Source organism: Amaranthus tricolor, chromosome 8, assembly GCF_026212465.1.
Source record: "Amaranthus tricolor cultivar Red isolate AtriRed21 chromosome 8, ASM2621246v1, whole genome shotgun sequence".
NCBI lineage: Eukaryota > Viridiplantae > Streptophyta > Magnoliopsida > Caryophyllales > Amaranthaceae > Amaranthus > Amaranthus tricolor.
This window is the reverse complement of record NC_080054.1, coordinates 15,928,156-15,944,716: the sequence shown is the minus strand read 5'-3', so window position 1 is coordinate 15,944,716 and position 16,561 is coordinate 15,928,156. Positions and strand designations below refer to the sequence as shown.

The 16,561-nt window shown below is 34.0% G+C and overlaps 3 protein-coding genes across 3 annotated transcripts; 2 read left to right on the top strand and 1 right to left on the bottom strand.

The window, feature by feature from the left end:
* The first annotated feature begins 10,106 nt into the window (after positions 1–10,106).
* Positions 10,107–11,963, top strand: LOC130821588 (uncharacterized). The gene is made up of 4 exons (XM_057687376.1): positions 10,107–10,290; positions 10,835–11,332; positions 11,708–11,837; positions 11,893–11,963. The coding sequence occupies exons 2-4, from the start codon at positions 10,838–10,840 to the stop codon at positions 11,961–11,963; spliced, it is 696 nt and encodes a 231-aa protein (XP_057543359.1). The 5' UTR covers positions 10,107–10,290; positions 10,835–10,837.
* Positions 11,964–12,412: 449 nt separating this feature from the next.
* On the top strand, positions 12,413–12,905 carry LOC130821587 (uncharacterized). Its single transcript, XM_057687375.1, has 2 exons — positions 12,413–12,670; positions 12,747–12,905. Exons 1-2 carry the CDS (start codon positions 12,413–12,415, stop codon positions 12,903–12,905), a joined length of 417 nt encoding a protein of 138 aa, XP_057543358.1.
* Positions 12,906–13,003: 98 nt separating this feature from the next.
* LOC130821586 (uncharacterized) lies at positions 13,004–15,262 on the bottom strand. The gene is made up of 3 exons (XM_057687374.1): positions 15,101–15,262; positions 14,287–14,725; positions 13,004–13,116 (listed from the first exon to the last, which is right to left on the bottom strand). The coding sequence occupies exons 1-3, from the start codon at positions 15,131–15,133 to the stop codon at positions 13,004–13,006; spliced, it is 585 nt and encodes a 194-aa protein (XP_057543357.1). The 5' UTR covers positions 15,134–15,262.
* Positions 15,263–16,561: the final 1,299 nt, after the last annotated feature.

The following is a 16,561-nucleotide window of genomic DNA, read 5'->3' as shown; positions in this document are numbered from 1 at the left end:
TTTTGAAGAGAGGGGAGTTAGAGTCATGTGTGGGGTCAGTTATGTCTTCTGGGCTTTAAAGTTGTTGGGCTTTGTTTGGATTTTTACCCACTAAAAATCGAGAATTTGAAAAAACTAAGAGAGTTAGACAACTTATTTTCCAAAATAAGCTCCGTGAAAACTTATTTTCCAAAATAAGTGTTCGTACATCCAAGCCTAGCCTTGGGAAGAGTCGCTGTTAGTAACAGCGAAAGTGAAAAAAAAAATTAAAAGCCCAAAGTCGTTGTTAGTAACAGCGACTTAAAAAAAAAAATAAAAGCCCAAAGTCGCTGTTACTAACAGCGACTTTAAAAAAAAAAATTTTTTTTTAAAGTCGCTGTTAGCAACAGCAACATGTCCCATTTGACATGAGTTTGCGCAGCAGCGTAACCTACATTTTAGAAAGGGAAATACTAAGATGGGGCCATTTGTACATGCTTGTATCGGCATGAATGAACTTGTCCAATAGATAGAGTTCTAGGATTGCATATGGAGAGAATGAGATGTGTAATTCCTCCTTGAATAAAGTAAAAGGATCAGAGAAATCATAACCTTGGTACTAGAAACTTTTCAAAACTTACCACTATTTTCAATAAGTTTGGAAGTATTTAATCTCTTGGACGGCATAGAACTCAATAATCTCTGATAATCTGGAAGCAACGACTGATAGAACAACAATAAAAAGACATACAAAAAGAATTGTTGTCATCTTGAGGACCAAGTAGCCAATTCATCATAATTTTGCATATGTAAGAAAATCGTGCTTACTAACAATTAAATTTGTAGTTATTTTAAAGAATTTGACTATAACATAAAATGACATCATACATAGAAAATATGTGATACCTTTGGAATTGAAGAAGTATTTCGGAGTTCTTCTGTCTTGTTAAGCTTCATACCAGCAAAGATTTCGTATATCAGACAACCTGAAAGATAAAATGAACAATTTTAGAAATGCAGACATATATAAGCAATAAATTAAAATACAACAAAGAAATGCATGGTTAATTAGTGTACTAAAACAGTAAACATTTAATAAAAAACCTTAACCACCCAGTAACAGCGACTTTGAGGTGAACTGAAAACTTAAAACGCATTAAGTCGCTATTACTAACAAAAAAAAAATTCTTTTTTTTTTTTAAAGTCGCTGTTAGTAACAGCGACTTTGGGCTTAAAATTTTTTTTTCTAAGTCGCTGCTACTAACAGCGACTTTAGGCTTTTAATTTTTTTTTTTTCACTTTCGCTGTTACTAACAGCGACACTTCCCGAGGCTAGGCTTGGATGTACGGACGCTTATTTTGGGAAATAAGTTTTCACGGAGCTTATTTTTGGAATTAAGTTGTTAAATAATCTTATTTTTTTCAAATTTTCCTAAAAATCCAACGATGGACTGCAATCTCGAATGATAAATTGCAAACACAAATCATCATGAATAAAATATACTAATGAACAAATGACTTGAGACACGTGTCACACTGTCATTAAAAATTTTTCCGCCTTTTTCTTACTGTTGACAGAGAAACTTTTGATATTTGACTTGATATTTAGGGAAAAAATTTACTCATTAAAACATGTTATATTTGTTAATTGACTATAACTATATGTGATGATCTATTGAAATACCATATATTTCCTTATATAAACCAAAAAAATAATGTACATATAAATTTGACTATTTTTTAACTAAATCATCCCTCCCATCTCTCACAGTTGACAATTATCAATAATTACTATGAGTATATGTTTTAATATTGTTGTATAAGAAATGATTTATTCACTTTGATAATGATAATATCATGACAAATACAAAGATTTAATAATTAAGTTCATGTTGTAAATGAATTAATTTTATAAAATAATATCATTATTCATATCAATAATAGCTCCATATTTTACACGGGAATCTATCTAGTTCTTGTATGAACACAGTCATAAATTGAGTTTCACAAATTCTTACTTGAGGCCGTATATACAATAGATGTCTCAAGTTTTGGGCTGGTCCAATTTATAAATTAAAAAAATAAATAAATAAATAACTGAATTTGTGATAACACACGCTCCTTTAACTTTTCAACTTTCATTTTCAGTTTTTCATTTCACTCTTTTCTAGACATAAATCACTCATGGTCCTCTCTCAAACTCCATTTGTGGTTTTTAATCTTCATCTTTCTCTCTCAAATCCATTGTCGTACGTTCTTTATCTATCTTCTTCAATATTTACAAGACCATCAAAGGTATGTATTTATACTTCATCTTCACCATTTTCGTTTTCCAAGCTTTCATTTTCATTTTTTTTGGGTTAATTGTGTTATATATTAGTTGGAATTACAAACCTCTTATTTTTTTTTAAAAAAATTAAGCTTCATCAATGGTGAAAATAGTGATGTTGAAGAAGGACAGCAAGTTAGTATTTTAACCTATTTAAAGTTTGTAGTTTAATATTTTAATATTTTAAATTTGTTTAGTTTTTAATTTTACTTGTTCTTGATTTTAGGGTTTAAAATTTGGGAAAGATAAGTAATGGTTCTGTCTTAGCTTTTGTATTCACAAAAAAGATCAAAAAGATTCCTCCAAGGATCAAAATGACAACCTTTAATAATCAAAGGTGGCTAATTAAGTACCCAAAGAAAGGGCTTATAGTAGTTGGAATTATAATATCATGTATTTGGATTTATAATATTGTGTATTTGCGTTTATAATTGTGGTATTTATCGTATTGTTATGTATTCATATTTGGAATTATATTGAAAATATAATAGTGTGTATCTGTATTTATAATATTATATATATGGGTTTATAATAGATTATATTTGTGTTTATAATTGTGCGTAGTTTATAATATTTTAGATTTATAAAGTAATGTTATAATCCCAACTAAATAATGTTATACAACCAACTAAACAATGTTATAATCACAATTAAACTATGTTATAACTCCTAATAAACTATGTTGTAATCCCAATTAAACTATGTTATAACACCAATTAAATAATGTTATACTTCCAACTACATTATGTTATAAAACCAACTAAAAATGATATAACCCACACTACACAATGTTATACTCTCAACTACATTAATCTATGTCAAATGTTCACAGTTATAATACCAATTATATTATGTTATAATCCTAAATATAAGTTATTATAACCCTAATAGACTATGTTATAACCCAAAATATATTATGTTATAACGACAAATATATTATATTATAACCCCATATATATTGTTACTACATAATGTTTACTCCCAACTACATCAACTTATGTCAAATGTTCACAGTTATAATACCAATTATATTTTGATTATATCCCCAAATATATGATTATATAACCACAAAGTTTTTATTACAATTCTCCAAAAATTAGCCATAGTTGACTTCTTCAATATCATTGTTTTTCACTATTGATGAACCTTAATTTAAAAAAAATAAATCAGAAGAACCACAAAAGCTTTTACTACTTTTCCCAAATAGTATATATTATTGTCTTCTTCAACATCACTGTTTTCCACCATTGATAAAGCTTTATTTAAAAAAAACTCACAATCAAATTCAAGCATCATTTCTTCCATTGTTAGACAATATTTTCAGGTTGTAGATGGTGTGTATGTTCGATGGTTAAAGAAGAAAGATGAAAAAATCATAAAACTTTTCATCTTGCAAAAACACAATAGTTTTCTTCTCTTGGAAATAATACACGCATGGTTTTTTTAAAAACAACAATTTTTTTTAAATTAAGATATTTCAAAATATAGTAACGTGGGCTGGGCTCTTTTGAGAGGCGTCTATACTATAGACGGTCTCTCAAGAGAGGGCCTGATTTAGTTTACTTCCACCTAAAAAACCTATAATTTTTATAATTTTTTATAATATGTACTCAATACTCCGATTTAGTTTTTATTATTTTTTATAATATGTATTTAATACTCAATAATAATTTTTATGTAATTTTTTAATGTTAAGACAATAAATATATATTAGGTTAGTTCAATAAAATTAATCTCACCGTGAGCTATCTCATTAAAAAATTTGTGTTATTCTTTATGAATTGTGATTTTCAATTTCATTAGAATTGAAAGAAATATGCATCTACTAGTCTCTACTAGCACTGTTCTTATAGTTTCGCCAAGTTTAACTTATAGTAACTCATTAATTTTTGTTAGTTTTTGTGTTATAGTAAATTAGCAACAACCCTTCTTGTACGAGACCATTTCACGGTGAAACGACCTTAAAATAAAAAGCTTATGAGCTAAAAGTTTCTAATATTAGACCATTTAACACAAGTATAAGACATGTCTCACGATGAGACCGTCTCATACAAGAATTCATAAATTAGCAATTAAGAAGATTACAATCACAAAATGCATATAAAAATCAAAATCAAAATGAAAAATTATACCATAAGATTTAAAAGGTGGAGAAAATTTCAAGATCAATTGATCTTAAACTCTAAAATTCCACCAATAATAATTAAAAGTCAATTTTATTTATGTGTAAAGTAGAGGTGATCATGGGCGGCCCGGCCCGAAAAAGTGAGGGTTTGGGTAGAAAATAAGTGGCCCGATTTTTTTTGGGACGGGTTTGGGATTTGGTGTTTGGCCCGCGGCCCGGCCCGACCCGGCCCGAAAAAGTGTGTGTTCATGATTTGCATTTTATAATATGTAACAATTGTATTTGATTATTTCAATTATTTTTAATTTGTGTTTTAAATTATGTATAATAAGCAACAATTGTATTTGTAGTTTTGTGAATTTCTTTGTCTTTTTTGGTTTTATTTATTTTAGTTTTATATTTTTATTTTTTTCGTTATTTACAAATCACGGTGATTGATTAGAAATTATTAAATAAAAAAATGAGAGTTTTTAATTTAAAGCATTATTGATGAGTGCTTTTAGATTGGATAAATAAATTTTACATAAAAATTTAAAAATTATAAAGTTATTTAAATTTTACATAATATATATAAATAATATATTACATAGGCCCGCAAAAGCCCGCACAGTACGGGTTTGGGCAAGAACCTTTTGGCCCGCACTTTGGCCCGACCCGGCCCGCATCAATGGACAGATTTTTGCCTCTCGGCCCGGCCCGGTGTTTGATCACCTCTAGTGTAAAGGTTTGATTACAAATACAATTCAATGGAGACAAAGTAAAATGAATTCTAAGAAGAAAAAGGAAAATTTTTAAATCCTCTCACTAAATCCTAATCTTCATTGAGGCTCTCACCTCTCTCTAAAATCCCCTTGAAAAGTAGACGAATCATACAATATATGATTATACAAGTGATTAAGTATATATACTAAGTAGAAAGAAGAGAGGTTATTAAAATACACAATCCATAAACATCACCACCCCTATTTTAATGAATTGACGATATTGCCCCTAGACTATAATAATAATAATACTAATAATAATAATAATAATAATAATAAAAATAATATTTTAAAAAAATAACAATAATAATAATAATAATAATAATAATAATAATAATAACAACAACAACAACAACAGTAATAATAATAAAAATAATATTTAAAAAAAATTAAAAATAAAAAAATTTAAAGGGGTGAGTCGCACAAAACCCGCGACTCGGCCGCCGCGGCCGAGTCGCAGGTTTTGTGCGACTTACCCCTTGAAATTTTTTTTAAAATTTTTTTAAAATTATTATTATTATTATTATTATTATTATTATTATTATTATTATTATTATTATTATTATTAATTTTTTTTTTGGTCAAACGATTTTCTATTAACACAAAACAAGAAAACTTTACAATCAGGGTGTAAATCCAGATATCCAGGATTCTCCCTATCAGTTGCATCAGTGTGAAAGTGGGGCCCACCTTCCAGGAAGGGTTTCCCCACCTCACTCTTTATGTGCACGGGAAAAACCGGGGTATCTCAAAAAAGCCAGAAACGGCATTACAAGATCTTGGCTTAAGCAGTTACGACTAAAGGAGACAATCAAAACGACCAGCTAAGCCACCAAAATAAATAGGCTCAGCTATAGGTGCCTCAACCAGAGTGCAGTGGCCCCGTTTGGAGATAGAGAGGCGAATCTACTTTTGGAGTCAGCTTTGATGGTATCTATTACCCTCCCTACTGTCATTACCTTCTCTGCCATACCGCATCGTTTCGAACCTTCCAGATGGCGTAAACAAGGTTGCAGAAGATTGCAGTCATGAGTCGCAATTTTGTCTTGGGTAGACGACGCTTTCGAAGTATATCTTTCATATCCCTAATGCTCCAATTTGCTCCCACCTAGTTTACAAGTTCTTTCGTGCATTGAGCGCTGAAGTTGCATTTGAAGAAAAGATGTCCAGTCGTTTCGGGTTGTGTTCCACAAATGGGGCACAAATCATCCTCCACCACCCCCATGCTTTTGAGACGTTATTTTGTTTTGAGTCGATCATGGTAAGCGAGCCAGACCACAAAACGGCTTCTGGGTATGACAGCTCGATTCCTCACTGCTGTAGTCCAGTATACTCTATCTGTAGTCCCCATTAGATCTTTGTAGACAGCATTGATGGAATATTTCGGGATTTGCATCCAGTCCCTCAGAGTTTCCTTTACCCCACACAGCTTTTTGACCACCCAACTAGCAGTGATGGGTGCATTGAATATATCCCATCTCCCACCTTTCATATATACCTCGTGTACCCATTTCACCCAGAGGGAATCCTGCATTATGCTAAGCTGCCAAGCTATTTTGCCCACAGCTACTAAGTTCCAAACTTGCAGGTTCCAGATTCCAAGCTCTCCTTCCTTTTTAGGCCTACAAACCTTCTCCCATTTTATATTCCCTGGGGCTCTATTTTCTATTTCCCCGTGCCAAAGGTATGAGTGGCACACCGCATTGATCTGGTCTATGACTCTATGGGGCAGAATAACTGTTTGACTTCAGTAGTTAGATATGCTCATGAGGACCGAGTTGACCAGCTGGAGTCTGGTTGTATAGTAAAGATTCTTGGCAATCCAAGACCGAATCCAACTAGTCATCTTATCCACGAGGTAATCGCAATCTGCAACTGTATATCATTTGGAGGTGAGAGGCATGCCTAGGTATTTTACCGACAGGCTCTAGAAAGTAAAGTCGAAGGTGCTAGCTGCATGTAACCTGAAGTTATCACTGACCCCTGCAAGGTAGATACCTGATTTAGAGTAGTTGGCTTCCAAGCCCGAACTAGAGGAGAAGTGCTGCACCCCTTGGCAGAGGGTTTTAATTGGTTGCATATCACCTTTACAAAACAACATCAAGTCATCTGCAAATACAAGGTGGTTGAGTTTCAGTTTGGAGCATCTGGGGTGGAATTTGAACTCCTCAGCTTCACCTGTTGCTTTAAGAACCCTCGAAAGATACTCCATGCCAATGAAGAAAAGGAGTGGAGACATGGGGTCACCTTACCTAACTCCACGTCTAGCCTTGTAGGGCTGCAGGGAGTTACCATTCATGATCAGGGAGTATTGGGAGGAAGACACGCAGGTCATAACCCTCTTTACAAACTGGGTAGGGAAGTTGAGGGCAATCATCATGTCCTTTAAGAAGTTCCAGCTCAGAGTATCGTAAGCTTTCCGAAGGTCCATTTTGATGAGGCAACTAGGCATGCAACTTCGTCTTCCATAGTGCTTTACCACATCTTGGCACAGGAGAATATTGTGTAAAATGCTGCGACCTTCCACAAACGCGCCTTGATTAGGGGTGATAATGGCCCTTAAGACTAGTTTAAATGAAGCTTCGTCTTCCACAGTACTTTACTATTATTATTATTATTATTATTATTATTATTATTATTATTATTATTATTATTATTATTATTATTATTATTATTATTATTATTATTATTATTATTATTTTTTAAATACTATTTTTATAATAATAATAATAATAATACTATTTAAAATACATTAAAAAAAATTAAAGGGGTGAGTCGCGCGTGACTGAGCCGCGGTCGAGTCGCGGGTTTTGTGTGACTGAGCCGCGGCTGAGTCGCTAATTTTTATTTATTTTTTTATTTTTTAAAAATATTTATTATTATTATTATTATTACTATTTTTTAAATATTATTTTTATAATAATAATAATAATAATAATAATTATTATTATTATTATTATAATAATAATAATAATAATAATAATAATAATAATAATAATAATAATATTTAAAATAAATTAAAAAAAATTAAAGGGGTGAGTCGCGCGTGACTAAGCCGCGGTCGAGTCGCGGGTTTTTGTGCGACTGAGCCGCGGCTGAGTCGCTAATTTTTTTTTTTTAAATATTTATTATTATTATTATTATTATTATTATTATTATTATTACATATTATATGTTGTTGATATTATTCTAACATGTTCATCTGAGACTATACGAAAAAAAGATACTTCATCTTAATAATTTTGAGTTTGTGTTGGGATGAGTTATCCCACATCGATAAATTGAAAATGGTGTGCACGCTTTATAAGCTATTAGAGACCTTCTTCCCATTGCCATATGGTTTTTGGATGGTATATATCTCCTTGGCTTATGAAGTGTGTGCACTTGTGTCCCCCCGTTAATATGCTGGCATTCACAATAAGTCCAGCCTAATTTAACATGGTATCAGAGCCGATGGTTCGATCAACAATTTAAAAATGGTAGGTTCGAAAAGAATGGCGTTCCTACCCTAATTGATTACTCCCACATACGAACTTGACGGGGGTTCGCATGTGAGGGGGGGTGTTGGGATGAGTTATCCCACATCGATAAATTGAAAATGGTGTGCATGCTTTATAAGCTATTAAAGACCTTCTTCCCATTGCCATATGGTTTTGGGATGGTATATATCTCCTTGGCTTATGAAGTGTGTGCACTTGTGTCCCCCCGTTAATATGCTGGCATTCACAATAAGTCCAGCCTAATTTAACACATCTCACTTATAGAAAAACTGTGAGCAGGGTCTGAGGAGGGAAGGACGGCGGCAACTCATACCCATAAAAGAGAGCGCGGTCAAAGGAGTCCCCCGACTTGAGAATGATAGAGAGACGTTACTACACGAGAAAGATAAATATAGTGCCTATAAATAAAATAACTAAGTAGAACCAACTACAAAATAATAATAATAATAATAATAATAATAATAATAATAATAATAAAGGAAACGAGAGAAGCAAGAGGGCAAGAACACTAAAAGGTAATTCAAGAAGATATCAGTAGTTTAAAATACGGATATGATGCCTCCAACTACCCTTATCCATCGTGCATGCGTGTTATTCTATTGCTTAGAGATTATGTAGTGCATGAATCTATCAACTTATAAATTTAGATCATTAACTTAGTACGCTACCTTATAACTTAGGATTTAGGTGTTGTAGGTGTCGTCCATTTGGGCGAATTGGTTTCCATGGCGACAACCAATGTTTGGTCGCTATCTGATCATGGTGTCCAACTGCGTCTGGTCGTTATATGTAATTGCCAATGACGACCAAAACAAAGTAATCATGTCCGCTATTTATGTAGTTAGTATGCCCTCTTGCGTGGATATGTAGGTTTGGTCATATTTTCCGTAGTATTCCAATGTGAATAAAAATACATTTTTTTCGTTTCCTAAGTTTGATATTTAGGGGGTTAGCACGCAAATTAAGAATAGAGAAAAATTGAGTAGTGGGATATGAAGGTTTGGTCATGTTCTTTAGTGATGAAATTATTAGGTTTTTCATATAAAAGAGTGAAATAAAGTGTAGGTATTTTTAATTGGATCATGTCTGAAAGAGGTAATATAAACTATATATAATCGACTAAAATAATACATTAGCAAAATAAGAAGAATGATGGAGAAAGTACTAATAATTTCAAAGCAATTTTTTCTTGTCGAAAAATATCTCTTTGATTTATCAAAGTGCTTTCAAATTTAAAAATGTTAAAGGCATACATTTTTCTCAAACTATTTTAAAAAAATCTATGATAACAAAATATTACTCTCAAAATTGTGAATAAAACTTTTCTATGTAAAAACAAGAACTCCTTTTAGGTGAAGATAGAAACCAAAGAGTAAATAACAACCCATTTCTTATTTGTCGCCACCAATTTCATTTTATCGCCACCCCCTTGAATGAAATTACGACTTTACCCCTGAAATTTAAAAAATTACGAAAATGCCACTAAGCTTATAACTTATATAAAAACACTTCAAATCCACTCAATAACACTTTCATCACTTCCATAAAATCAAATTCTTCACATAAAATTAAGCGGAGCTAAAACTTTGGAATCGAAATCGTCAACAAAAATTCGAGGTAAGTTTTTTTTAAATCAATCGAAGCAAAAAAAAAAAAAAAAAAAATTTTGGATTCGGCCCAGTCGCACAAAACGTGCGACTGTACAGTCGCACGTTTTGTGCGACTGGGCCGAAACCAAATTTTTTTTTTTTTTTTTTTTTAAATTTTTGAAAGAGTTTGTTGTTAGTTAATGTTATTTAGTAAATGTTGTAATAATATGTATTATGATAATGTTGTTGTAAGAAGTAGTTATTGATTTACGTATTCGAAAAAGAAAAAAAAAAAAAATAAAATAAAACCGGTCGCACAAAATGTGCGACTGTACAGTCGCACATTTTGTGCGACCGGTTCGTGCGACCGGTTTTAATTTTTTTTTTTTTTTATTGTAATGAATTTGTTTAGTGTAATTAATTTATTAAATTTGAGTTGTTTAAATATTTATGAATATAATAATTGTTTAATTATTTGTAAATGTGAAATATTTTACGTGTTGCTTGTTTTTAATTTATTTGATTTTAAGTAATTTAAAATGTTGTCTTAATTTAAATTATGAAAATTCTAGTAAATGGCTGGAAATCAAGGTAAAGGAAAAGGGTTTTTTAGAGGTTTATTAAGCGGCAATAGATCTAGGCCTACTTTACTGAGAGGTGATCCCCATGAGAGGGGGGTTACGGGATCTGCAAGGCGAGCAAGGCAAGAACAAGCGGCCATACATAGTCAGGCCCAACGTTCAAGTACCCTAGAGCAAGTGCGTAGTCGCTTTGAGCGCCAAAGTAGCCTACATAGTCATACGGTCGGCTCAGGTGACGATGATACTGATTACGACGAGTCTCTTAGTCGGGAAGAGTCTCTTGGTCAGGATGAGTCTGCATGTCATCCTGTTGATTGGACGATCGTAAGAGGCCATGCTGTTAAGTTCAAGAGTAGAGGGCAGGGCTCGAGTGGCACTTCTGATCAGGCAGGAGTAAGCCAGGCTAAGGATGCGGCTCCACAGGGGAGGAGGCGATCGCAGTCCGCGGACACGGACTGGTTAATCACATCAGCCCAGCCCGGGGGCCCTGTTGATACTACTTTAATACCCAGCTACGGTGGGCACGTAGCAAAGGCTATATTTGAGGGATCGGAGCGCACCCCTCCGATTTTGGAATGTCGTGCTCGGAAGAAAACGTTGGATTCAATCATTAGACTTCAGGACATGTCTGATGAATTGTACAGAGTGTTACCTGGTACTCCCCTTGGTCGGCTGCCGTATATAATGCACCAGCACATCGACAGTGCTCTCATTACGGCATTTGTGGAAAGGTGGCAGCCTGACACCAACACCTTCCACATGCCGTGGGGGGAGATGACCATAATGTTGCACGACGTGCAACGCATCTTGGGAATTGGCATTGACGGTTCACTTCCCGTGCAACCGTCTGATAATGAATGGCAGCTTGGCCTGGCCGGCCTTTTTGGTATGCCATTGTCGGAGCTGCGTGCGAAGGGGCACTTCACAAGCGGCAGCATTAATGTTGGTGCACTGTTGCAGCTATGCCACCGTTCTCAGTCTATGGATACTCAACGTACCGCCTACTACATGGCTATAGTAGGTTCCACGTTGCTCGTGGATAAGACTAGAGTCGGGATGCGTCCTCACCCTGTTGTTACTGTTACCGCTGATGAGGCTGATATTGCTTGGGGTGCAGTGACGCTTGCTCACATGTATCGCCAACTGGGGATGGCGACAAGGACTGGGTGCAAGACTATTGCTGGTTGCCTGACACTGTTGCAGACATGGATTTACGAGTACTTCCCAGCCTTCCGCCCCCATCCGCGTCAAGCTGACATGCCGAACAAGACAAGGGCAGAGATGTGGTCCCCGCCGAAGCCAATCCGCGAGCTGAGCAGACTGATAGACTGTAGGAGCATACTGGATGCCATGACAGAGGCACAGGTTTTGTACATGACTTCAAACTTAATTGTTTAACTTGTCAAGGGCAGAGATGTTATGTTGATTATGTATTATATTCATTGTGAGCAGGTGGAGTGGACTCCGTACTTGACTTATGATAGGTCTTTATTGAACGAGCACCCACGTACCTCGTATATCGGTGGTATCACCTGTTTTTACTCAGTTATGAGACCTCGTACATGACTTATGAGACCTACCCAAGCTCTGCGACCAGCACAGGGCTCCTACTCAGTTACATTCGCTTCTTCCTGTATGTTTACGGAGATGTGGAGTAGGTTCCCTTACTGTGCCCGCGTAGTGGAGCAGGCACAGCGTCGCGCATCGGTTCCATCAGAGGCTGCCCCGGATTACGTGGACTGGTTTAGAGTGTCTTCCCACTGTTTTCTCATCCCAGGTGAAGGACCTGCTGCTGCGTTTGGTGCTGCTGATAACAGAGTCGAATATGTTAGTATTCCTAATCATGTATTTTATTTTTATGTTTCATAACATGTATTGACTTTGCAATTGTCTGGTTTTACAGTTTGCTGCTGAATTTCCAACTCGACTTGCACCATTGCTCAGGATGCCAGCTATTGCTCAAATGACGCCTCGGGAAAGAGATGCTGCTGATATGTATTTAGAGGATCTTAGAGAGTTGTTTTCCGAATGGCAAGAGTGTAGAGGGCGCAGCCCCTTATAGACATTTACCTGTTTTGTAATGTATGAACAATTGTTGTATTTAATCTTTATGTATGAACAACTTTTTAATCGTTTGAACAATTGAATTATATATAAACACTATGGAGAATCTAAATTCACCGCGTCTCCGGCGGTGTTATTATGCTGTTGTCGTTGTATGTTGCACATTCTACTCCAAAGTGATATCCTATTACGATATTGTCTTTCTAAATCTGCACATGAATTGTTAGCTGCTCTCCAATTTTGTTGGACTGGCGGCAGTGGAGATGAATCATCGTTCATTAAAAGCTGAACATAATGATTCCCGTTTACCCAAAGAATATGTATAAGTTTATTGAAATGGAATTCTTAGATTCCTCAAGAGCTTGTCTTATTTTTGATTGTTGATTCGTAATTTGTGCGTGCGCCCTTTTAAACAGCGTATCGAATGAGCTATTACCGCTACCCAAGTAGTACTTGAAGGAAGAGTGTTGACTTTCAACTCTACTGGTAGTCTGGTTACCCAAGTGCAAACAATCATTCGTCCACGCACGCACAAATTTCTCTTTATGAGGAATCCATGTTCCTGCCAAATATTGCACGACTCTCCGGTTCCTAGTCGACCAAGTGGACACAATCCCTTCCCATCTGTTTTCAAAATCGGCGATCGTCATACTGTTAACCAAGGGGTTCCATTTTGTTTGCCTGAATAACTGGCCCTGTTGATTTTTCTTGCCGCCACACAATTTATCGACCATGTTCTCCACGTCATTGCCAATATGCCATACGCATAATAGATGTCGTACATCTGCATTAAACATAAATTTAAAATTAATTCAGAAATATATAATACATAGATCGACGATAATTAATAATTAAAACATGTTTACCTGGAAAGACAGCATGAATAGCTGCAGACAAACCCTCATCCCGATCCGTTACGATTACATCCGGCGTCTGCACTGTCCCGTAAATATCCCTCAACCTCTCCAACACCCAAGAATAAGACACAGCCGCCTCATCTCGCATCAAACATAATGCAACCAAGAAATTATGATTCGTTGGCGTCATTCCAATGATTTCGCAAAGGGGCCACTTTTGCTTATTCGTTTTGTACGTTGTGTCTATCAACACAACATGGGGCCACGAACGTAGCATCTAGATAGAAGTTGGATTCGCAATCAATAATCTAGTCAACTGATCCTCACTATCCAAGTCCCTCCAAACTACATAATTATGCTCCGTGGCCATATACAGACAGTGTTGAAGAGGAGTCCTACCATCCATCTCTTCTCTCCTCATTGACTGTCTCTCATTGTAAATTTGATTCATACTAGCATAAAAACGAGGAAAATTTCTTCTAATTGAAGACATTATAAATGCTGGTTGCATGCTAGTTGCACTTAGATCTCGTATGTGCTGCCTGATATCCACAGTCATCCTATTTACTCTTATTTGACCATCTATGTACATGAAGAACGGATGGTTATGTATTCCTTTTTCACCAGGAAACACTCTAACCGTCCAAGGTCTTTCCTTTGGGTTACGACTAGTTCCTAAAATCATAAATTTACACCCACAACCCCTACTTTTGGAACCTGGTCGGGGAGCATTGTCTAAGTTATGCAAATCAACACTTCTTTTATCGTAACGGTGACATCTTAAGTACAGACTCACTCTAGAACGCCCTTCTTTTTTTTTATATGAAGCACGTGTAAATTGAAATCCAATTGTTAGTGCTATCTCATTAGCCCAAGTATGTAAATCATCTACAGAATCAAATTCTCTATCGGTAACAAATCTATCAGAATAATCTATATTATCTCCTAAATTTTCAAAGTCCTGCAAATAATAATTATAATAACATTATCATAATATATCAAAATAATAATAACTTAAAAAATAATTATTTCTACAAAATAATTATAATAAAATACCATTATTATAGCACAACAATAGATTAAAATAAAATAATTTAATTAAACAAAATAAATTTTATAATTCGAAGTTAAAAAAAATAAATAAATAGAAGTCGCACAAAACGTTTTGTGCGACTTCTATTTATTTTTTTTTTTATTCAAATACAAAAAAAAAAAAAAAAAATTTTGAAGCAGTCGCACGAACCAGTCGCACGTTTTGTGCGACTGGTTTGTGCAACTACGTTCCTATTTTTTTTTTTTTTTTTTTTTGCAAAAATCGAACCGATTAATTACTTACCGGATCGTTATCATGCACGTCTTGGTATGCCATTGATGTTCGATCTAGAGTTCTAGCTTGTTTAACTTTACGTATTGTTTTTAGAGAGTTTTTAGAGAGAAGGTATCGTGTTTGAATTCGAATATACTACCATAAAGCCTCTGAAAATTCAATATATATATAATTCCGATAATAATGTTATTAAGCGATAACAATGTTATTAAGTGCCATTTACATTTCTTAAACATTTTTTAACTTAAGTGGCACTTTTGTAATTTTTTTTAATCTAGGGGTAATATGATAATTTTGTTAGAAGGGGGGTGGCGATAAAATGAAAAAGGTGGCGACAAATAATAATTCCCAAATAACAAGCCCTGTTGTTACCCACAAGATTTGTTGTTACCCACAAGATTGTCTAGACCAATTATGGGAGGTGGACGTCATTATCAACAAATTCATAAGTCAATTTTTGTCTAATGAAAAGAAAATGCCATAAATAAATGTCTTCTCAATTGTACCAGTCCCTCTATAGTCTCGACCTATTATATTACTATGTATTTCTTTTTAGTCGGTCTCATTTACTTAGCTATAATTTCTTTTATAAAAGTGTGCCTATTATTTTTTTATTTTTATCTGATTTATATATTTGAACTCTCTTTTAATATTATCCATATAATTTAAATAAATTTGTTATTTTTTAATTTATGTGCAAAATCTCATTGATAAAATATCTTAAAGAATGGAGAGAGTATTGTTTTTTCTATGTTGTTTGTATTAGAGATAAAGAATCACAAAGAGATACATGCATGGTACACCCTACATTCCTTCATTGTGTTTAATATGAGTAATAATAATTTGTTTGCAACTATTACAGTTAGTGTAGATCGTGAGTAACTCGACTATAATTTAAAAGTTTTGGTCTAACAATTTGAGATCTTAAAGATATATACTTATCTTTTTAAGATACTATTTATTGGAGTAATAGTAATTCGCCTTATGTAGTTTTTATAATTATTGTTCATTGTATAAATATAATTATATAGAAGAACAAGTATTATTAATAACTTTCAACGAACAACTACAACGAATAATCATTTGTGAAATAAATTTGTTCCCTTTTGTGCCTAAGTGCCCAACACCTTAACAAAATGTTAAAATGAAAAAGTAAAATATACTTGGATCTAATATAAATGGTAAATTAATCTTATAATTAGATAGTTTATTGTTTAATCCTTAGACCCCACAAAATCTAACTTTATAAAAGAAATCCAACATTATGCTATTTTTATCTACTGAGACACAAAGACATATCAAAAGTCCAATGTCATATGCACAAAATGTTGTAAGAGTAGTGTACTTAAATTATTTACATATAGCTTTGACTAACATATATAATTGATGGACTATTACTCTTAATTAATTATATCAATTAATTTTAGGACGAAAGGTTTATATTATTTTTATGCATTTTTATTTTATAAA

Coding starts and splice junctions, on each gene's coding strand:
- LOC130821588 (XM_057687376.1), top strand. CDS start 10,838: ATGGCTGGAAATCAAGGTAAAGGAAAAGGGTTTTTTAGAGGTTTATTA. Junction 11,333..11,707: donor CAGCCCAGCCCGGGGGCCCT/GTTGATACTACT, acceptor AATGAATGGCAG/CTTGGCCTGGCCGGCCTTTT. Junction 11,838..11,892: donor TCAGTCTATGGATACTCAAC/GTACCGCCTACT, acceptor GGATAAGACTAG/AGTCGGGATGCGTCCTCACC.
- LOC130821587 (XM_057687375.1), top strand. CDS start 12,413: ATGAGACCTACCCAAGCTCTGCGACCAGCACAGGGCTCCTACTCAGTT. Junction 12,671..12,746: donor CTGATAACAGAGTCGAATAT/GTTAGTATTCCT, acceptor CTGGTTTTACAG/TTTGCTGCTGAATTTCCAAC.
- LOC130821586 (XM_057687374.1), bottom strand. CDS start 15,133: ATGGCATACCAAGACGTGCATGATAACGATCCG. Junction 14,726..15,100: donor ACGTGCATGATAACGATCCG/GTAAGTAATTAA, acceptor TATTATTTGCAG/GACTTTGAAAATTTAGGAGA. Junction 13,117..14,286: donor GCAGCACATACGAGATCTAA/GTGCAACTAGCA, acceptor ATTCATGTGCAG/ATTTAGAAAGACAATATCGT.